Source organism: Halichoerus grypus, chromosome 8, assembly GCF_964656455.1.
Source record: "Halichoerus grypus chromosome 8, mHalGry1.hap1.1, whole genome shotgun sequence".
In the NCBI taxonomy this organism is placed as follows: domain Eukaryota; kingdom Metazoa; phylum Chordata; class Mammalia; order Carnivora; family Phocidae; genus Halichoerus; species Halichoerus grypus.
The window spans coordinates 30888266-30908609 of NC_135719.1; the positions used below are offsets into that span (position 1 = coordinate 30888266).

General features: G+C 59.6%; 1 protein-coding gene and 11 non-coding genes across 47 annotated transcripts in view; all 12 read left to right on the forward strand.

Moving 5' to 3' along the window:
• LOC144382863 (uncharacterized) overlaps window positions 1-20344 on the forward strand; it is a 49667-nt gene that overhangs the window by 27292 nt on the left and 2031 nt on the right. For 20 of the 36 annotated variants that reach the window (XR_013450351.1, XR_013450324.1, XR_013450321.1 and 17 more), the window contains 13 exons: window positions 7073-7196; window positions 7578-7622; window positions 10844-10969; window positions 12516-12643; window positions 14796-14841; window positions 14982-15127; window positions 15952-16079; window positions 16457-16501; window positions 17627-17752; window positions 18127-18171; window positions 19296-19413; window positions 19804-19848; window positions 20182-20292. Coding sequence is in view for 2 of the 36 variants with exons in the window: in XM_078078998.1 (XP_077935124.1) it covers window positions 7073-7196; window positions 7578-7622; window positions 8747-8777 (200 nt within the window). In the remaining 34 variants the exon portion in view is untranslated. Of the gene's footprint in view, window positions 1-870; window positions 1225-1771; window positions 1875-3169; window positions 3276-3450; window positions 3580-7072; window positions 7197-7577; window positions 7623-8746; window positions 8828-10406; window positions 10668-10843; window positions 10970-12515; window positions 12644-14795; window positions 14842-14981; window positions 15128-15951; window positions 16080-16456; window positions 16502-17626; window positions 17753-18126; window positions 18172-19295; window positions 19414-19750; window positions 19849-20181; window positions 20293-20344 lie in introns of those variants that run through there. The other 16 variants (XR_013450344.1, XR_013450346.1, XR_013450325.1 and 13 more) reach the window with 15 other exon arrangements.
• On the forward strand, window positions 1959-2039 carry LOC118525563 (small nucleolar RNA SNORD115). The gene has a single exon (XR_004912221.1). It is a non-coding gene; the product is annotated as a small nucleolar RNA SNORD115 (small nucleolar RNA).
• LOC118525577 (small nucleolar RNA SNORD115) lies at window positions 3635-3712 on the forward strand. The gene has a single exon (XR_004912235.1). It is a non-coding gene; the product is annotated as a small nucleolar RNA SNORD115 (small nucleolar RNA).
• LOC118525581 (small nucleolar RNA SNORD115) lies at window positions 5307-5386 on the forward strand. Its single transcript, XR_004912239.1, has one exon. It is a non-coding gene; the product is annotated as a small nucleolar RNA SNORD115 (small nucleolar RNA).
• Window positions 7252-7332, forward strand: LOC118525544 (small nucleolar RNA SNORD115). Its single transcript, XR_004912202.1, has one exon. It is a non-coding gene; the product is annotated as a small nucleolar RNA SNORD115 (small nucleolar RNA).
• Window positions 8930-9010, forward strand: LOC118525555 (small nucleolar RNA SNORD115). The gene has a single exon (XR_004912213.1). It is a non-coding gene; the product is annotated as a small nucleolar RNA SNORD115 (small nucleolar RNA).
• Window positions 11025-11105, forward strand: LOC118525557 (small nucleolar RNA SNORD115). The gene has a single exon (XR_004912215.1). It is a non-coding gene; the product is annotated as a small nucleolar RNA SNORD115 (small nucleolar RNA).
• On the forward strand, window positions 12699-12779 carry LOC118525567 (small nucleolar RNA SNORD115). The gene has a single exon (XR_004912225.1). It is a non-coding gene; the product is annotated as a small nucleolar RNA SNORD115 (small nucleolar RNA).
• Window positions 14473-14550, forward strand: LOC118525569 (small nucleolar RNA SNORD115). The gene has a single exon (XR_004912227.1). It is a non-coding gene; the product is annotated as a small nucleolar RNA SNORD115 (small nucleolar RNA).
• On the forward strand, window positions 16134-16214 carry LOC118525571 (small nucleolar RNA SNORD115). The gene has a single exon (XR_004912229.1). It is a non-coding gene; the product is annotated as a small nucleolar RNA SNORD115 (small nucleolar RNA).
• On the forward strand, window positions 17808-17888 carry LOC118525556 (small nucleolar RNA SNORD115). Its single transcript, XR_004912214.1, has one exon. It is a non-coding gene; the product is annotated as a small nucleolar RNA SNORD115 (small nucleolar RNA).
• Window positions 19480-19560, forward strand: LOC118525546 (small nucleolar RNA SNORD115). The gene has a single exon (XR_004912204.1). It is a non-coding gene; the product is annotated as a small nucleolar RNA SNORD115 (small nucleolar RNA).

Below are 20344 nucleotides of genomic sequence, written 5' to 3' on the forward strand. Positions count from 1 at the left end.
GCTGCTTCAAGGTGTGCCCCATGGGCCCATCCAGATGGTGGACGTGGGCCCCTTGGGACCACTGGCGGCTGTCCCCCTCAGGCCTCAACTGTTCCTATAGCCCCAGCACTTAGCAAGGTGCCCTGGGCGGAAGAGCCCAGAGTTCCTGATGCATGCACCCAACTGCCAAGGAGCTTGGGTCACCTCAGGGCAGCTGGGAGCTCCCCTCCCCGATCCCTTGGGCTGCTGAGACATCAAGGGGCCCTCTGGTACTAGGAGGGGAATCTCAATCCCTGGACACAACAGGCGATGGCCCTGGGGCTCTTGCCCTGACACTCTAGACCTGATGGAGTTATCCAGGGGAAGAGGCTCAGCAGATGCAGGGAGAGGCCCCCCCCTTGCATGCCGGGCAGTGCGCTACATGCCTTGGTTGTGTGCATGTGTTTGGCTCAGCATTCATTCCTCTACCCTGGGGACCTTGGGGGCCATGGCTTCCTGTGTCCTCGAGGACACCTGCCCTCGAGGGTGTCACAGATGGCCAATCCGTGGGAGGGTGAGGCCTTGGCCCTACCTACCAGGATAGGCTCCCTGCACGCCATGTCTCGTTCCCATATCCTGCTAACTCTCAGGTAGCCTGTGTGCTGGCCTTCTCCTGGGGGGTAGCCTCAGCAAGGCTTGGTTCCCTCGGGGGCCACGCTCTCCATTTTTGCGGGGTTCAGGTATGGGCATCTTGGCCCTGTAGCCTGTCCTTTTCTTGCAGTTCCAACTGTATGCCAGACGGCCTCACGGCTTGCCATGCGGCACCAGGATTTTGGGACTGGCATCCCTGGCTTCAGGGGTAGGTGCCATGGAGAATGGCGTTTTGACACCAAGCCTACCCTCTCTCCCCAGATCACGTACCCATACGAGGATCCTGCCCTGAGGACCAAATCTTCCTAGGCCCAGCCCTGGCAAGTGGCCCAATGTCTCCTGCTCTGACACCCTCCAGGGTAATCCACTCTACAGGGCTGTTCCTGAAGCCCCGGCCATTGTCAAGATGACCCAGGTGGGACAGCCCAGAGCTTCTGTCCCACACACCTACTCCAAGGAGCTTGGGCCTCCTCGGACCAGCTGGGAAGCTCTCCTCCCTGATCCCTTGGGCTGTCAAGACAGAAAGGACCCACCAGGCCAAAGAGGGGAATCTTGAGTTCCTGGATGCAACAGGCGATGGCCCTGGGCCTCTCGCAGGGGCTCTCTAGACCTGAGGTAGTGATCCCGGGAAAAGGCCCAGCAGGTGCAGGGAGAGGGCCCCCCTGCAAGGGGAGTAATGGGCGTCATGACCTGGTTGCATGCATGCGGTTTGCCCAGTATCCATTCCTCTGCCCTGGGGACGCTGGGGGCTGTGCCTCCCCATGTCTTCGAGGGCACCTGCCAGGCTCGGGGTATGACAGATGGCCAGTCCGTGGGAGGGCAAGGGCCTGGACCTAACTACAAGGGCACGCACCCTTCACGACTGGCCCCACGCCCACAGCGTGCTACCTCTCGGGAAGCATGTGTGCCGTGCCTTCTTCTGGGGGGCAGCATCAAAAAGGCTCAGCTCCTTCAGGGGCCAAGCTTTCCGTTTTTTCGGTGTCCAGGTATGGGCATCTCTGCTCCTATAGCCTGCCCCTTCCTTGCAGTTACCCACTGTGTGCCAGCCGGCCTAAAGCCTTGCCACGTGGTGCTAGGCTTTCGGGACTGGCACTTCTTGGCTGCATGGGCTGGTTCCATGCAACAGGGCGTTCTGACACTTGGCCTACCCCTCTCTCCCCAGATCGTGTCCCCAGATGAAGATTCTGCCCTGAGGGCCACGTCTTGCTAGGCCCAGCCCCTGCAAGAGGCCCAAAGTCTCGTAACTCTTCCCCCACCCCCCGCCGGGGCATCCCACTCTACAGTAAGCACCCCAGATATCAGGTTCGGGGGATGCCCTAATGCACGCCTGCGTCATCACTGCCTTGCTTGGGTCAATGATGAGAACTCATATTGTCTCAAAGCGAGATGATGACCTAAAAATCATGCTCAATAGGATTACTCTGAGGCCCAATGGAGGATACCATGCTGGGATCAACATCTGAAGATTGCTTGGGGTCCTGGGGGAGCACTGTAGTTTGGGGCTTGAGGCAATGGATCCCCCGAAGTTCCCCACTGTGGCTGTGGCCTTTCAATGGGCCTCCAAGTGCCCAAAGGGCCTCAGGCCTTCGAACTCCCTTGATCACCCTATCCGCCTCCCAGGACAACTGGAGAGCCATTGCTTAGCACCTGGTTCTCCTTGTGACTTTCAGCTGACCATGGTGGCCAGAGCCTCTGCACGGCCTCAAACACGGCAGGTGAGTGGAAGCCACTGGGATTGGAGGGAAGCAGCAGACGCCATTGGGGTGGGGTCGGGTGGCCCGTGTCTGGGTGGCTGCACATGGACATTGGACTGGGAGCCCTGGATATCTGTAGCGGGTGGATTTCCCTCTTGAAAGTCCGCCCTTGGACCATCTCATGTGCAGGGTAAGCAAGGGTTTGCGTGGGTCCCTGACAAGGACTGGAAAGTGTAAGGTCACCAACGTCAGCCCACGTTCAGCTGAGGGCTCTTGCTGCTTCATGGTGTGCCTCATGGGCACATCCAGATGGTGGACGTGGGCCCCTTGGGCCACTGGCATCTGTCCACCTCGGCCCTGAGCTATTCCTGAAGCACTGGCCCTTGGCAATTTGCTCCGGGTGGGAGAGACAAGAATTCCTGTCACATGCAGTCGACTCCCAAAGAGCTTGGGCCCAATTTGGGCAGCTGGGGAGCTCCCCTCCTGATCCCTTGGGGCGCATAGACAGGAAGAGCCCACCAGGCCTAGGAGGGGATTCTCAAATCCCTAGGCGCAAAAGGCATTGGCCCTGGGCCTATGGTCACAGCACTCTAGACATGAGGGAGTGATCCCTGGAAGAGGCCAAACAGGTGCAGGAACAGGGTGCCCTTGCACAGCGGACAGTGGGTGGAATGCCTTGGTTGCATGGACATGATTACCCTGGCATCCATTCCTCTGACCTTGGGGCCCCAGGGGCTGTGACTCCCTGGGTCCTCAAGGTCACTTGCCCAACTGCGGGTGTCACAGATGGCCAATCCCTAGGAGGGCGAGGGCCTTGTCCTAACTACAAGAGAACACACCCTTCACACCTGGCCCCTCACCCACAGTGTGCTACCTTTCGGGAAGCCTATCTGCCTGGCCTTCTCCTGGGTGGCAGCATCAGCAAGGCTCGGTTCCCTCAGGGACTACACTCTCCGTTGTTTCAGGGTCCAGTTATGGGCATCTCTGCTCCTGTAGCCTGCCCCTTCCTTTCGGTCCCCCAATGTGTGCTGGCAATCCTCACGACTTGCCACGCGGCACCAGGCTTTCAGGACTGGCAGCTCTTGGCCACAGGGACAGGTGCCCCAGTGCAGGACATTTTGACAGCTGGCCACCCCTCTCTCCCCAGATGCCATCCCCGAGATGAAGATCCCTCCCTGAGGTCCAAGTCTTGCTAGGCCAAGCCCTGGCAAGGGGCCCAACATCTCGTGCCATCGCCCCCTTCCCGGGGCATCACGTTCTACAGAAAGCATCCCGGGTAAGCCAGTTTGGGGGATGGGAGAGTGCCCCCCTGCATCACCATTGCCTTGCTTGGGTCAATGATAACTCAATTTGTCCCGAAGAGAGATGATGACCTAAAAATCATGCTCAAAAGGATTACAATGAGGCCCAGTGGAGGGGACCATCCCCGGGTCAGCATCCAGAAGATTCTCAAGGCCCTGGGGGAGAGCTGCTGTTTGGGGCTTGAAGCAACCATTCCCTTCAGGCTCCCCGCTGTGGCTGTGGTCTGACTGTGGGCCTCCAGGTGCCAAAGAGGTGCTCAGGCCTTCTGCCTTGCCTGCCGACTCATTCCCCCTCCCAGGACGCCTCCCAGGGAGCCATTGCTTAAGAACCCTGGTCCCCTTGTGTCTTTCAGTGGGCCGTGGTGGCCCGGGTCTCCATGTGGATTCAACCATGGCAGGTGAATGGAAGCCACTGGCCTTGGAGGAAGGCCGCAGATGCCATCCAGGTGGGTTCGGGAGGTCCGTGTCTGGGAGGTGGCCACACGGGCATCGTGCCGGGAGCCCTAGATGTCCGGATAGGGTGGATTTCCCCATTGAAGGTCCTCCCTTGGGCCATCGCACGTGCAGGGGAAGTGAAAGGTTGGTGGGGTGCCTGACAAGGACTGGAAAGTGCAAGGACGCCACCGTCAGTCCACGTTCAGCTGAGGGCTCCTGTTGCTTCATTTTGTGTCCCATGGACCTGTACAAATGGTGGACTTTGGCCCCTTGGGGCCACTGGCAGCTCTCCCCCTCAGCCCTGGGGTGTTCCTGAAGCCCTGGCCCTTGGCAATGTGCCCTGGGCAGGAGAGCCCAGAGCTCTTGTCACATGCAACCGACTCTCAAAGAGCTTGGGCCCCCTCAGGGCAGCTGAGGAGCACCGTCCCTGATCCCTTAGCCTGAAGCAGGAAGGGCTTACCGGGACTTGAAGGGGAATCTCGAGTCCCTGGGCACAACAGGCAATGGCCCTGGGCCTATCGTGGTGGCACTCTAGACATGAGGGAATGATCCAGAAGAGGCCCAGCAGGTGCAGGGAGAGGGCTCTCTTGCACGGCGGGCAGTGGGCGGCATGCCTTGGTTGCATGCATGCAGGTGGCCCGGCATCCATTCATCTGCCTTAAGGACCCTGAGGGCTGTGGCTCCCCTTGTCCTCAAGGGCACCTGCCCAGTTCCAGGTGCCACAAATGGCCAATACGTGGGAGGACGGGGGCCTGGCCCTACCTACCAGGGCACTCACCCTTCATGCCCGGTCCTGTGCCCACAGCTTGCTACCTCTCAGGAAACCTGTGTGCTGGGCCTTCTTGGGGGGCAGCATCAGCAAGAATCGGCTTCCTCAGGGGCCACACTCTCCGTTGTTTTGGGGTCCAGGTATGGCCACCTCTGCTCCTGTAGCCTGCCCCTTCCTCGCAGTCACCCGCATGTGACGGCCAGGCTCAAGCCTTGCCACACACTGCCACGGTTTTGGACTGTCAGCTTACGGCGACAGGGATAGGTGCCCTGGTGTAGGACATTTTGACACCCGGCCTACCCCTCTCTCCCCAGATCCCGTCCCAGGTGAAGATCTCACTCTGACGGCCAAGTCCTGCTTGGCCCTGCCCCTGCAAGGAACCCAACGTCTCTTGCCCCCATCCCCCCTTAACCCGGACATCCAACTCTACAGTAAGCACCCCGGTAACCAGATTCGGGGGATAGGAGAGTACCTGCCCGCGTCATCACTGCCTTGCTTGGGTCAAAATGAGAACTCATATTGTCTCAAAGAGAGATGATTACCTAAAAATCATGCTTAATAGGATTACGCTGAGTCCCAATGGAGGGGACCATTCTGGGATCAGCATCCCCAGGATGCTCAGGGCCCTGGGGAGCACTGCAGCTTGGGACTTGGGGTGACTGATCCCTCGAGGCTCCCCCCTGTGGCTGTGGCCCCCTCCAGGGGCCCAAAGGGGTTAAGGCCTTAGCCTTGCCTGGCAACTCATTCACCCTCCTAGGACGCCTCCCGGGGAGCCATTGCTTGTTAACCCTGGTCTCTTTGTGTCTCTCAGCGGGTCATGCTGGCCAGGGTCTCAGCACGTCCTCAACAATGACAGGTGAGTGGAAGCCCCTGGGCATGGAGGGAGGCTGCAGATGCCTTTGTGGTGGGTTCGGGAGGCCGGTGTCTGGGACGCAGCCGCATGGGAATCGGGCCAGGAGCCCTGGATGTCCAGAGAGGGTGGACTTCCCCCTTGAAGGTCCGCCCTTGGACCCTCCCACATGCAGGGGAAGTTAAATGTTGTCAGGGTCCCGGACAAGGACTGGAAAGTGCAGGGACACCGCCGTCAGCCCACGTTCAGCTGAGGGACCTTGCTGCTTCACGGTGTGCCCCATGGGACCATCCAGATGTTGGACGTAGGCCCCCTTGGGCCACTGGTGACTGTCCCCAATGGCCCTGGGCTGTTCCTGAAGCCCTCAACCTCGGTAAGGTGTTCCGGGCTGGAGAGCTCAGAGCTCCTTTTGCATACATCGACTCCCAAGGGGCTTGAGCCGCCTGGGGGCAGCTGGGGAGTTCCCTTCCCCGATCTCTGTGGCCGCTGAGACAGGAAGGGCCCACCAGGCTTAGGAAGGGAATCTCAAGTCCCTGGGTGCAACAGGCAATAGCCCTGGGCTTATCACGGTGGCACTCTAGACCTGAGAGATTGATATGAGGGAAGAGGCCCAGCAGGTACAGGGAGATGCCCCCTTGTACGGCAGGCATTGGGCGGCATGCCTTGTGCGTGCACATCTTGTTTGCCTAGCATCCATTTCTCTGCCTTGCGGGCCCTGGGGGCAGTGGCTCCCCATGTCCTCAAGAGCACCTGCCCACCTGCGGGTGCCATTGATGGCCAACGGTGGGAGGGCAAGGGCCTGGCCCTACCTACCAGGGCATGCACACTGCACACTGGGCTGCATGCCCACAGCGTTCTACCTCTCAGGAAGCCTATGTGCTGAGCCTTCCCCTGGGGGCCAGCATCAGCAAGGCTTGGCTCCCTTCGGGGCCATGTTCTCCGTTGTTTCCGGGTCCAGGTATGGGCATCTCTGTCCTGTAGCCACCCCTTCCTTGTGTCCCTCCACCGTGTGCCAGGTGGCCTCACGTGTTGCCATGCGTCTCCAGGATTCCGGGAGTTGCCCCTCTTGGACGCAGGGGCAGGTACCCTGGAGCAGGGAGTTTTGAGAGCTGGCCTACCTCTCTCTCCCCAAATTTCATCCCCAGTTGAAGTTCCCGCCCTGAGGGCCAAGTCTTGCTAGGCCCAGCACCCGCAAGAAGCCCAACATTTCATGCTCCTGCACCACCGCGTGGCAACCTGCTCTACAGTAGGCACCCCTGATGAGCAGTTTGGGGGATGGAGAGCACCCACTCGGGTCGCCACTGCCTTCCTTGGGTTACGTGGCACCAGGCTTTCGGAACTGGGAGCTTTTGGCCACTGAGGCGGTGCCCCACAGCAGGACATTTTGACACCTAGACTAGTACTCTCTCCACAGATCCTGCCCCAGACCAAGTTCCTGCCCTGAGTTCAAGTCTTGCTAGGCCAAGCCGCGGCCGGAATCCCAACTCTTGGGTCCCCATCACCCACCAGAGCATGCCATTCTGCAGTAAGCACCCTGGGTAAGCAGGTTCGGGGGGCAGGAGAGGCCTCGCCGGCATCACCATTGCCTTGCTTGGGTCAATGATGAGAACTCATATTGTCTCGAAGAGAGATGATGACCTAAAAATCATGCTCAATAGGATTATGCTGAGGCCCAGTGGAAGGGACCATCTCAGAGTCAGCATCCTGAGGATGCTCAGGGCCCTCGGGGAGCACTGCAGTTTGGGGCTTGAAGCGACCGATCCCTCAGGCCTCACCGCTTTGGCTGTTTCCTGACTGTGGGCCTCCAGGTGCCCAAGAGGTGCTCGGGCCTTCAGCCTTGCCTGCCAACCCATCCCCCCTCCCAGGATGCCTTCCGGGGAGCCATTGCTTAGCAACTCTGGTCTCTTTGTGTCTTTCAGCGGGCCTTGGTGGCCAGGGTCTCAGTGTGGTCACAAACATGGCAGGTGAGTGGAGCCACTGGGCTTCGAGGGAGGCCATAGACACCATCTGGAGTGGGTACGGGTGGCCTGTGTCTGGGTGGCGGCCACATGGGGGCCGGGTTGGGAAACCTGGATGGCGGGAGAGGGTGGATTTCCCCATTGAAGGTCCAAACTTGGACCACCCCAGGTGCAGGGGAATCGAAAGATTGGCCGGGTCCCTGACATGGACTAGAAAGTGCAGGGTCACCGCTGTCAGGCAATGATCAGCTGAGGGACCTCACTGCTTCACGGTGTGCCCCATATGCCCATCAAGATGGTGGATATAGGCCCTTTGGGGCCACTGGTGGCTGTCTCCTCGGACGTGGGGTATTCATGACGCCCCAGACCTTGGCAAGTTGCCCTGGGCCGGAAAGCCCAGAGCTCCTGTCACATTCACCTGACTCCCAAGTAGCTTGGGCCCCCTCGGGGAACTGGGGAGTTCCCCTCTCCAATCCCTTGGGCTGCTGAGACAAGAAGGGCCAACCTGACCTAGGAGGGTAATCTTGAGTCCCTGGGCACAGCAGGCGATGTCCTTGGGCCTATCGTCCTGGCAGTCTAGATCTGAGGGGGTGATCCCAGCAATGAGGCCCAGCAGGTGCAGGGAGAGGGCCCCTATGCAGGGCGGGAGTGGGCGGCATGCCTGGTTGGGAGCACGCTTTTATCCCGGCATGCATTCCTCTGCCCTCAGGACTCTGAGAGCCATGGGTCCCCATGTCCTCGAGGACACCAGCCCAACTCTGGATGTCAGAGATAGCCAATCCATGGGAGAGCGAGGGCCTAACTGTACATACCAGGACACCCACCTTTCATGCCTGGCCCAGAGTCCACAGCAAGCTACCTCTCAGGAAGCCTGTTTGCCAGGCCATCTGGGGGGCAGCATCAGCAAGGCTCAGCTCTCACGGGGGCCACGCCCTCTGTTGTTTTGTGGTCAAAGTATGGGCATTTTTGCTCCTGTAACTTGCCCCTTCCATGCTGTCTCCTGCCTAATGCCGGCTGGCCTCACACCTTGCCATGCAGTACCAGGCTTTCTGGACTGGCAGCTCTTGGCTACAATGGCAGGTGCTGCGGAGCAGTGTGTTTTCACACCTCACCTACACCTCTCTCCCCAGATCCTCTCCCCAGACAAAGATCCCACCCTGAGGGCCAAGTCTTGCTAGGCCCAGACATTGCAAGATGCCCAACGTCTCGTGCCCCCACCCCCCCCGCCGGGCATCACGCTCTACAGTAAGCACCCACAGTAATCAGTTTCAGGGGAGGGGTGAGTGCCTGTCTGTGTCACCACTGCTTTCCTTGGATCAATGATGAGAACTCATAATGTCTCGAAGAGAGATGATGACCTAAAAATCATGCTCAATAGGATTACGCTGAGGCCCAATGGATTGGATCATGCTGGGTTCAGCATCCTGAGGATGCTCGGAGCCCTGGGCAAGCACTTCAGATTGGGGCTTGAGGCAACCATTCCCTCAAGGCTCCCCACTGTGGCTATGTACTGACTGTGGGCCTCCAGGTGCCCACGAGTGGATCATGCCTTCGGCCTTGCCTGCCAACCCATTCTCCCTCCAAGGATGCCTCCTGAAGAGCCATTGCTTTGCAACCCCGATTTCCTTGTCTTTCTCAGGCTGTGGTGGCCATTGTCTCGGCGCAGCCACAGTGAAGCCACTGCACTTGGAGGGAGGCCGCAGATGTCATTGGGGTGGGTCGTGAGGCCCATGTCTAGGTGGCTGCCGCATAGGAATATGGCTGAGAGCCCTGGATGTCCAGAGAGGGTGGTCTTCCCCTTGGAGATCCGCCCTTGGGCCATCCCACATGCCAGGGAAGTGAAAGATGGGCTGGGTCCCTTACAAGGACTAGAAAGTGCAGGGATGCTGCCGTCACCCAGTTCAGCTGAGGGATCTTGCTGCTTCATGGTGTGCCCCATGGGCCCATTCAGATGGTGGATGTGGGCCCTTAGGGACCACTGGCGGCTGTCCCCCTCAGCTCTCAACTGTTCCTGCAGCTCTGGTACATGGCAAGGTGCCCTGGGTGGAAGAGCCTAGAGTTCTTGTCGCATGCACCCGATTGCCAAGGAACTTGGGCCCCCTCCGGGCAGCTGGGAGCTCCCCTCCTCGATCCCTTGGGCTGCCAAGACAGCAAGGGCCCACCGGGTCTAGGAGGGGAATCTCAAGTCCCTCGGCACAACAGGCGATGGCCCTGGGGCTCTCGCCCTGACACTCTAGACCTGATGGAGTTATCCAGCAGAAGAGGCTCAGCAGGTGCAGGGAGAGGCCCCCCGCCCTTGTGCGGCGGGCAGTGTGCTACATGCCTTGGTTGCGTGCATGTGCTTGGCCCAGCATCCATTCCTCTATCCTGGGGACCCTGGGGGCCATGGCTTCCCATGTCCTTGAGGACACCTGCCCTCGAGGGTGTCATAGATGGCCAATCAATGGGAGGGTGAGGCCTTGGCCCTACCTACCAGGACAAGCTCCCTGCACACCATGCCTCACTCCCACACCCTGCTACCTCTCAGGTAGCCTGTGTGCCAGCCTTCTCCTGGGGGGCAGCCTCAGCAAGGCTCAGCTCCCTCGGGGGCCATGCTCTCCATTGTTTCGGGGTCCAAGTATGGGCATCTCTGCTCCTGTAGCCTACCCCTTTCTTGCAGTTCCCACCATATGCCAGCAGGCCTCACACCTTGCCATGTGGCACCAGGTTTTGGGACTGGCAGCTCTTGGCTGCAGGGGTTGGTGCCCCGGAGAATGGTGTTTTGACACCAGGCCTACCCTCTCTCCCCAGATCATGTACCCAGACGAGGATCCTGCCCTGAGGGCCAAATCTTCCTAGGCCCAGCCCTGACAACAGGCCCAATGTCTCCTGCCCTGACACCCAGGCGAGGGCCTGGACCTACCTACCAGGGCACACACCCTTCATGACTGGCCCCGCTCACACAGCGTGCTACCTCTTGGGAAGCTTGTGTGCCACGCCTTCTTCTGGGGGGCAGCATCAAAAAGGCTCAGCTCCTTCAGGGGCCACGCTCTCCGTTTTTTCGGGGTCCAGGTATGGGCATCTCTGCTCCTATAGCCTGCCCCTTCCTTGGAGTTACCCACTAATTGCTGGCTGGCCTAAAGCCTTGCCATAGGGTGCCAGGCTTTCGGGATTGCCACATCTTGGCTGCAGGGGCAGGTGCCACGCAGCAGGGCATTCTGACACCTGGCCTACCCCTCTCTCCCCAGATTGTGTCCCCAGATGAAGATTCTGCCCTGAAGACCAAGTCTTGCTAGGCAAGAGGCCCAAAGTCTCGTGACTCCATCCACCCCCCCCCCCCCGCAGGGCATCCCGCTCTACAGTAAGCTCCCCTGGTAAGTGGATTCCAGGGACAGTATAACGCCCACCTGGGTCGTTACTGCTTTCCTTGGGTCAATGATGAGAACTCATACTGTCTCGAAGAGAGATGATGACCTAAAAATCATGCTCAGTAGGATTATGTTGAGGCCCAATGGAGGATACCATGCCATGGTCAACATCCCAAGGTTGCTTGGTGTCCTGGGGGAGCTCTGTAGTTTGGAGCTTGAGGTGACGGTTCCCTCGAAGTTCCCCACTGTGGCTGTGGCCTTTCTGTGGGCCTCCAAGTGCCCAAAAGGCCTCAGGCCTTCGACCTTCCCTGATGACCCATTCCACCTTCCAGGACACCTCCTGGGGAGCTATTGCTTAGCACCTGGTTCTCCTTGTGTCTTTTAGTAGGCCTTGGAGGCCAGGGTGTCCGTGCGGCCTCAAACATGGCAGGTGAGTGGACCTCTGGGCTTTGAGGGAAGTGGCAGATGCCATTGGTGTGGGTTCAGGTGACCTGTGTGTGGATAGCGGCACATGGACATTGGCCCGGAAGCCCTGGATGTCTGTAAAGGGTGGACTTCCCCCTTGAAAGTCTGCCCTTGGACCATCTCATGTTCATGGGAAGCAAAGGTTTGTGTGGGTCCCTGACAAGGACCAGAAAGTGTAAGGGGGCCAGCATCAGCCCACATTCAGCTGAGGGCTCTTGCTGCTTCATGGTGTGCCCCATGGACCCATCCAGATGGTGGACGTGGGCCCCTTGGGCCACTGGCATCTGTCCACCTGGGTCCTGAGCTGTTCCTGAAGCACTGGCCATTGGCAAGTTGCCCTGGGTGGGAGAGCCCAGAGCTCCTGTCGCATGTACTCGACTCCCAAAGAGCTTGGGCCCACTTGGGGCAGCTGGGGAGCTCCCCTCCCAATCCCTTGGAATGCATAGACAGGAAGAGCCCACCGGGCCTAGGAGGGGATTCTTGAATCCCTAGGCGCAACAGGCGATGGCACTGGGCCTATGGTCGCAGCACTCTAGACCTGAGGGAGTGATCCAAGTAAGAGGCTAAACAGGTGTAGGGACAGGGTCCCCCTGCATGGAGGACAGTGGGTGACATGCCTTGGTTGCGTGGACGTGATTACCCTGGCATCCATTCCTCTGACCTGGGGCCCTGGGGGCCGTGGATCCCCGTGTCCTCGAGGGCATCTGCCCAACTCCGGGTGCCACAGATGTCCAATCCGTGGGAGGGTGATGTCCTGGCCCTACCTACCAGGGCACGCACCCTTCATGTCCGGCCCACCGCCCACAGTGTGCTACCTCTCGGGAAGCCTGTGTGCCGGGCCTTCTCCTTGGGGCAGCATCAGCAAGGCTCGGCTCCCTCAGGGGCCGTACTCTCCGTTTTTTGGGGTCCAGGGATAGGTATCTCTGCTCCTGTAGCCTGCCCCTTCCTTGCGGTCCCCTGATGTGTGCTGGCAATTCTCACAACTTACCAAGGGGCACCAGACTTTTGGGACTGGCAGCACTTGGCCGCAGGGACAGGTGCCCCAGTGCAGGACATTTTGACAGCTGGCCTACCCCTCTCTTTCCAGATGCCATCCTAGAATGAAGATCCCGCCCTGAGGTCCAGGTCTTCCTAGGCTAAGCCCCATTAAGAGGCCCAACATCTTGTGCCATCGACCCCTTCCCGGGGCATCCCGTTCTACAGGAAGAACCCCGGGTAAGCCGGTTTGGTGGATGGGAGAGCGCCCACCTGTGTCAACATTGCCTTGCTTGGGTCAATGATGAGAACTCATATTGTCTCAAAGAGAGTTGATGACCTAAAAATCATGCTCAGTAGGATTACACTGAGGCCAAGTGCCTCAACCATGGCAGGTGAGTGGAAGCCACTGGCTTTGCAAGGAGGTCACAGATGCCATCGTGGTTGGTTTGGGAGGCCTGTGTCTGGGAGGTAGCCACATGGGCTTCGGGCCAGGAGCCCTGGATATACGGAGAGGGTGGACTTACCTCTTGAAGGTCCGCCCTTGTGCCATCCCCCCTGCAAGGAAAGGGAAACTTTGGCCGTGTCCCTGACAAGGACCTTAACATGAAGGGACACCGCCGTCAGCCCACGATCAGCTGAGGGCTCATGCTGCTTCACGTTGTGATGCATTGGCCTGTCCAGATGGTGGACCTGGGCCCCTTGGGCCACTGGCGGCTGTCCCCCTCAGCCCTGGGCTGTTCGTGAAGCCCCAGCCATTGCCAAGGTGACCCAGGTGGGACAGCCCAGAGCTTCTGTCCCACGCACCTACTCCAAGGAGCTTGGGCCTCCCTGGACCAGCTGGGAAGCTCTCCTCCTGATCCCTTGGACTGTCAAGACAGAAAGGGCCCACCAGGCCAAAGAGGGGAATCTTGAGTTCCAGGGTGCAACAGGCGATGGCCCTGGGCCTCTCACAGTGGCACTCTAGACCTGAGGTAGTGATTCCGGGAAAAGGCCCAGCAGGTGCAGGGAGAGGACCCCCTGCCAGGGGAGCAGTGGGCGTCATGACCTGTTTGCATGCATGTGGTTGGCCCAGTATCCATTCCTCTGCCCTGGGAACCCTGGGAGCCATGCCTCCCCATGTCTTCAAGGGCACCTGCCAGGCTCGGGGTGCAACAGATGGCCAATTCGTGGGAGGGCGAGGGCCTGGACCTACCTACCAGGGCACGCACACTTCACAACCGGCCCCGCACCCACAGCATGCCACCAAAAGAGGAAGGGCCCACCGGGCCTAGCAAGGGAATCTGGAGTCCTAGACACAACAAGCGATGTCCCTGGGCCTATCGTCACAGCACTCTAGACCTAAGGGATTGGTGCCAGTGAAGAGACCCAGCAGGTGCAGGGAGAAGGCATCCCTGCATGGCGGGGAGTGGGCTGCATGCCTTGGTTGCATGCACGCAGTTGGCCCAGCATCCATTCTTCTGCCTTGGGAGCCCTTGGAGGCCATGGCTCCCCATGTCTTCGAGGGCACCTGCCCAGCTCTGGGTGCCACAGATGGCCAATCAATGGGATGGCGAGGGCCTGGCCCTAGCTACCACAGCATGCACACATCACGCCAGGCCCTGTGCCCACAGCGTGCTACCTCTCGGGAAGCCTGTGCACCAGGCCTTCTCCTGGGGCAGCATCTGCAACACTCGGCTCCCTTGGGGGCCACCCTCTCCGTTGTTTAGGGGTCCATGTATGGGCATCTCTGCTCCTGTAGCCTGCCCCTCCTTGTGGTCCTCTGCTGTGTGCCAGCCTGCCTAACACCTTGCCACGTGGCACCAGGCTTTTGGAACTGTCAGCTTTTGGCAGCTGGGGCAGGTGCCCCAGAGCAGGACATTTTGACACCTAGACTACCACTCTCTCCACGGATCTTGTCCCCAGAAGAAGTTCCCGCCCTGAGATTCGAGTCTTGCTAGGCCACGGCCCAGCAGGATCCCCAACGTCTTGGATCCCCACCCCTCACCGTGGCATCCCACTTTACAGTAAGCACCCCCGGTAAGCAGGTTCACGGGGCGGGAGACGGCTTTCCCGCCATTGCCTTGCTTGGGTCAATGATGAGAACTCATACTGTCTCAAAGAGAGATGATCTAAAAATCATGCTCAATAGGATTACACTGAGGCCCAATGGAAGGGACCATGCCTGGGTCAGCATCCTGAGGATGCTCAGGGCCCTGGGGGAGCGCTGCAGGTTGGGGCTTGAAGTGACCGATCCCTCAAGCCTCCCCGCTTTGGCTGTGGCCTGACTGTGGGTCTCCAGGTGCCCAAGAGGTGCTCGGGCCTTCAACCTTGCCTGCCGACCCATCCCCCCTCCCAGGACGCCTTCCAGGGAGCCATTGCTTAGCAACCCTGGTCTCTTTGTGTCTTTCAGTGGGCCTTGGTGGCCAGGGTCTCGGTGTGGCCACAAACATGGGCAGGTGAGTGGAGCCGCTGGGCTTTGAGGGAGGCCATAGACACCATCCAGAGTGGGTTCGGGAGGCCTGTGTCTGGGTGGCGGCCACATGGGGGTCAGGCTTGGAAACGTGGATGTCTGGAGAAGTGGATTTCCCCGTTGCAGGTCCGTCCTTGGGCCATCCCAGGTGCAGAGGAATCGAAAGATTGGCCGGGTCCCTGACAAGGACCGGAAAGTGCAGGGACGCCGTTGTCACCCAACGATCAGCTAAGGGACCTCACTGTTTCACGGTGTGCAGATGGTGGATATAGGCCTGTTGGGGCCACTGGCAGCTGTCCCCCTTGGACCTGGAGTGTTCATGAAGCCCCAGACCTTGGCATGTTGCCCAGGGCCGGGGAGCCCAGAGCTCCTGTCGCATGCACCCAACTCCCATGGAGCTTGGGCCCCCTTGGGGCAACTGGGGAGTTCCCCTCTCCAATCCCTTGGGCCACTGAGAGAGGAAGGGTCAGTCTGGCCTAGGAGGGTAATCTTGAGTCCCTGAGCGCAACAGGCAATGTCTTTGAGCCTATCGTCGCGGCACTCTAGATCTGAGGGAGTGATCCCATGGATGAGTCCCAGCAGGTGCAGGGAGAGGGCTCCCATGCATGGCGGGAATGGGCGGCATGCCTGATTGTGAGCACGCTGTTGGCCTGGCATCCATTCTTCCGCCTTCAGAACCCTGAGGGCCAGGGGTGCCCATGTCATCGAGGGCACCAGCCCAACTCCAGGTGTCAGAGATGGCCAATCCGTGGGAGGGCGAGGCCCTGACTGTACATACCAGGGCACCTACCCTTCATGCCTGGCCCAGATTCCACAGTGTGCTACCTCTCAGGAAGCCTGTGTGCCGGGCCTTCTGGGGGGCAGCATCAGCAAAGCTCAGCTCTCATGAGGGCCACACTCTCTGTTGCTTCGTGGTCCAGGTATGGGCATTTTTGCTCCTGTAGCTTGCCCCTTCCATGTGGTCCCCCCGCCGTATGCCCGCCGGCCTCACACCTTGCCACACGGCACCAGGGTTTCCAGACTGGCAGCTCTTGGCTACAATGGCAGGTGTCCCGGAGCAGTGCATTTTGACACCTTGTCTACCCTTCATCCCCAGATCCTGTCCCCAGATGAAGATCCCACCCTGAGGGCCAAGTCTTGCTAGGCAGAGCCAGTCCAAGACGCCCAACATCTCATGCCCCCACCCCTCCCCCTGGGCATGCCATTCTACAGTAAGCACCCCTGGTAAGCAGGTTTGGGGGAGGGGAGAGTGCCTGCCCGCGAAGCCACTGCCTTCCATGGTCAATGATGACAATTCATATTGTCTCGAAGAGAGATGATGACCAAGAAATCATGCTCAATAGGATTACGCTGAGGCCCAATGGAGGGAATCATGCCAGGGTCAGCATCCCGAGGATGCTCTGTGCCCTGGGCGAGTGATGCAGATTGGGCTTTGAGGTGACTGTGCCCTCAAAGCTCCCCACTGTGGCTATGAACTGACTGTGGGCCTCCAGGTGCCCATGAGGGGATCAAGTCTTCGGCCTTGCCTGCTGACCCATTCTTCCTCCAAGGACGCCTCCTAAAGAGCCATTGCTTTTCAACCCTGATCTTGTGTCTTTCAGAGGACCATGGTGGCTAGTGTCTCTGCGCAATGACAACCATGGCAGGTGAGTGGAAGCCACTGCACTTGGAGGGAGGGCACAGATGTCATTGGGGTGGGTTGTGAGGCCCGGGTCTGGGTGGCAGCAGCATGGGAATATGGCTGGGAGCCCTGGATGTCTGGAGAGAGCAGATTTCCCCCTTGAAGGTCCACTCTTGGGCCATCCCACATGCAGGGGAAGCAAAAGATGGGCCGGGTCCCTGAGAAGGACTGGAAGGTGCAGGGATGCCACTGTCGTCCAGGTCAGCTAGGGATCTTGCTGCGTCAAGGTGTGCCTCATGGGCCCATCCAGACGGTGGACATGGGCCCCTTGGGACCGCTGGCAGCTGTCCCCCTCAGGCCTTGGCTATTCCTAAAACACTGGCACATGGCAAGGTGTCCTGGGCAGAAGAGCCCAGAGTTCCTGTTGCATGCACCCGACTCCCAAGGAGCTTGGGTCCCCTCGGGGGAGCTGGGAGCTCCCCTCTCCGATCCTTTGGGCTGCTGAGACAGGAAGGGCCCACCAGGTCTAGGAGGGGAATCTCATATCCCTGGGCACAACAGGCGGTGGCCCTGGGGCTCTCACCCTGACACTCTAGATTTAATGGAGTTATCCAGGGGAAGAGGCTCAGCAGGTGCAGGGAGAAGCCCCTCCTTGCGAGGCAGGCAGTGGGCCGCATGCTTTGGTTGCTTTCATGTGTTTGGCCCAGGAACTATTCCTCTACCCTGGGGACCCTGGGGGCCATGGCTTCCTGTGTCCTCAAGGACACCTGCCCGGCTCCGGTTGTCACAGATGACCAATCTTTGGGAGGGTGAGGCCTTGGCCCTTCCTACCAGGACAAGCTCCCTGCATGCCATGCCTTGCTCCCACACCATGCTACCTCTCAGGTGACCTGTGTGCCAGTCTTCTCCTGGGGGGCAACCTCAGCAAGGCTCGGCTCCCTCAGGGGGTATGCTCTCCATTGTTTTGGGTTCCAGGTATGGGCATCTCGGCTCCTGTAGCCTGCCCCTTTCTTTCGGTTCCCACCATATGCCAGCCGGCCTCATGCCTTGCCATGTGGCACCAGGATTTCGGGACTGGCAGCTCTTGGCCGCAGGGGTAGGTGCCCCAGAGAATGGCGTTTTGACACCAGGCCTACACGTCTCTCCCCAGATCACATAAACAGACGAAGATCCCGCCCTGAGGGCCAAATCTTCTTAGGCCCAGCCCTGGCAACAGGCCCAATGTCTCCTGCCCTGGTACCCTCCAGAGTAATCCGCTCTACACTAAGCTCCCCCGGTAAGTGGGTTCAGGGGACAGGAGAGTGCCCACCCTCATTGCTACTGCCTTGCTTGGGTCAATGATGAGAACTCATATCGTCTCAAAGAGAGATGATGACCTAAAAATCATGCTCATTAGGATTACACTGAGGCCCAATGGAGGGGACCATGCCTGGGTCAGCATCCAGAAGATGCTCGCGGCCCTGGGGGAGAGCTGCTGTTTGGGGCTTGTAGCGAAAGTTCCCTCTGGGCTCCCCGCTGTGGTCTGACAGTGGGCCTCCAGCTGCCCAAAGGTGCTCAGGCCTTCAGCCTTGCCTGCCAACTCATTCCCCCTCCCAGGACACCTTCCAGGGAGCCATTGCTTAGCAATCCTGGACTCCTTGTGTCTTTCAGTGGGCCGTGGTGGCCAGGGTCTTGGTGCGGCCTCAACCATGGCAGGTGAGTGGAGCCACTGGGCTTGGAGGGAGGCCGCAGACACCATAGGGGTAGGTTCGGGAGGCTGGTATCTGGGCGGCAGCCACGTGAGATTCGGGCCAGGAGCCCTGGATATATGGAGAGGGTGGACTTACCTCTTGAAGGTCCGCCCTTGGGCCATGCCACCTTAGGGGAAGGGAAAGTTTGGCCGTGTCCCTGACAAGGACCTTAAAGTGCAGGGACACTGCCATCAGCCCATGTTCAGCTGAGGGCTCATGCTGCTACATGTTGTGACACATTGGCCTGCCCAGATGGTGGACCTGGGCCCCTTGGGCCACTGGCGGCTGTCCCCCTCAGCCCTGGGCTGTTCCTGAAGCCCCAGTCATTGCCAAGGTGACCCGGGTGGGACAGCCCAGAGCTTCTGTCACATGCACCCAACTCCCAAGGAGCTTGGGCCTCCTCAGACCAGCTGGGGAGTTCTCCTCCCTGATCCCTTGGGCTGTCAAGACAGAAAGGGCCCACCAGGCGAAGGAAGGGAATCTTGAGTTGCTGGGTGCAACAGGCAATGGCCCTGGGCCTCTCACAGTGGCACTCTAGACCTGAGGTAGTGATCCTGGGAAAAGGTCCAGCAGGTGCAGGGAGAGGGCCCCCCTGCAAGGGGGCAATGGGTGGCATGACCTGGTTGCATGCATGGGGTTTGCCCAGTATCCATTCCTCTGCCCCGGGGACCCTGGGTGCTGTGGCTCCACATCTCCTTGAGGGCACCTGCCAGGCTCGGGGTGTGACAGATGGCCAATCTGTGGGAGGGTGAGGGCCTGGACCTACCTACCAAGGCATGCACCCTTTACGACCGGCCCTGCACCCACAGCGTGCTACCTCTCGGGAAGCGTGTGTGCTGTGCCTTCTTTTGGGCAGCATCAGCAAGGCTCAGCTCCTTCCGGGGCTACACCCTCCATTTTTTCGGAGTCCAGGTATGGGCATCTCTGCTTCTATAGCCTGCCCCTTCCTTGCGGTCACCCGCTATGTGCCGGCTGGCCTAAAGCCTTGCCATGCGGCGCTAGGCTTTCGGGACTGGCACTTCTTGGCTTCAGGAGCAGGTGCCATGCAGCAGGGTGTTCTGACACCTGGCCTACCCCCTCTCTCCCCAGATCGTGTCCCCAGACGAAGATTCCTCCCTGAGGGCCATGTCTTGCTAGGCCCAGCTCCTGCAAGAGGCCCAAAGTCTCATGACTCTGTCCACTCCCCGCCATGGCATCCCGCTCTACAGTAAGCACCCCAGAAAGCAGGTTTGGGGGATGGCATAATGCCTGCTGCGTTGTCACTGCCTTGCTTGGGTCAATGATGAGAACTCATATTGTCTCGAAGAGAAATGATGACCTAAAAATCATGCTCAATAGGATTATGCTGAGGCCCAATGGAGGAGACCATGCCGAGGTCAACATCCCAAGGTTGCTTGTGGTCCTGGGGGAGTGCTGTATTTTGGGGCTTGAGGCGATGGATCCCTCGAAGTTCTCCACTGTAGCTATGGCCTTACTGTGGGCCTCCAAGTGCCCAAAGGGCCTCAGGCCTTCGACCTTCCTTGCTGACCCATTCTCCCTCCCAGGACACCTCCCGTGGAGCCATTGCTTAGCACCTGGTTCTCCTTGTGTCTTTCAGTGGCCAGTGGTGGCCAGGGTCTCCGCAAGGCCTCAAACATGGCAGGTGAGTGGAAGCCACTGGGCTTGGAAGGCAGCGGCAGATGCCATTGGGGTGGGTTTGCGTGGCCCGTGTCTGGGTGGCGGCTGCATGGACATCGGACTGGGAGCCCTGGATGTTTGTAGTGGGTGGACTTCCCCCTTGAAAGTCCGCCCTTGGACCATCTCATGTGCAGGGGAAGCAATAGTTTGCGCGGGTCCCTGACAAGGACTGGAAAGTGTAACTGCGCTAACACCTTGCCACGTGGCTCCAGGCTTTCCGGAGTGGCAGTTTTTAGCTACAATGGCAGTTGCCACAGAGCAGTGCGTTTTGACACCTCGCCTACCCCTCTCTCCCCAGATCCTGTCCCCAGACGAATATCCCACCCTGAGGGCCAAGTGTGCTAGGACCAGCCACTGCAAAACGCCCAATGTCTTGTGTCCCCCCCCCCCCCAGGCATCCCACTCTACAGTACGTACCCCTGGTAAGCAGGTTCGGGGGATGGGAGAGAACCCCACGTCAC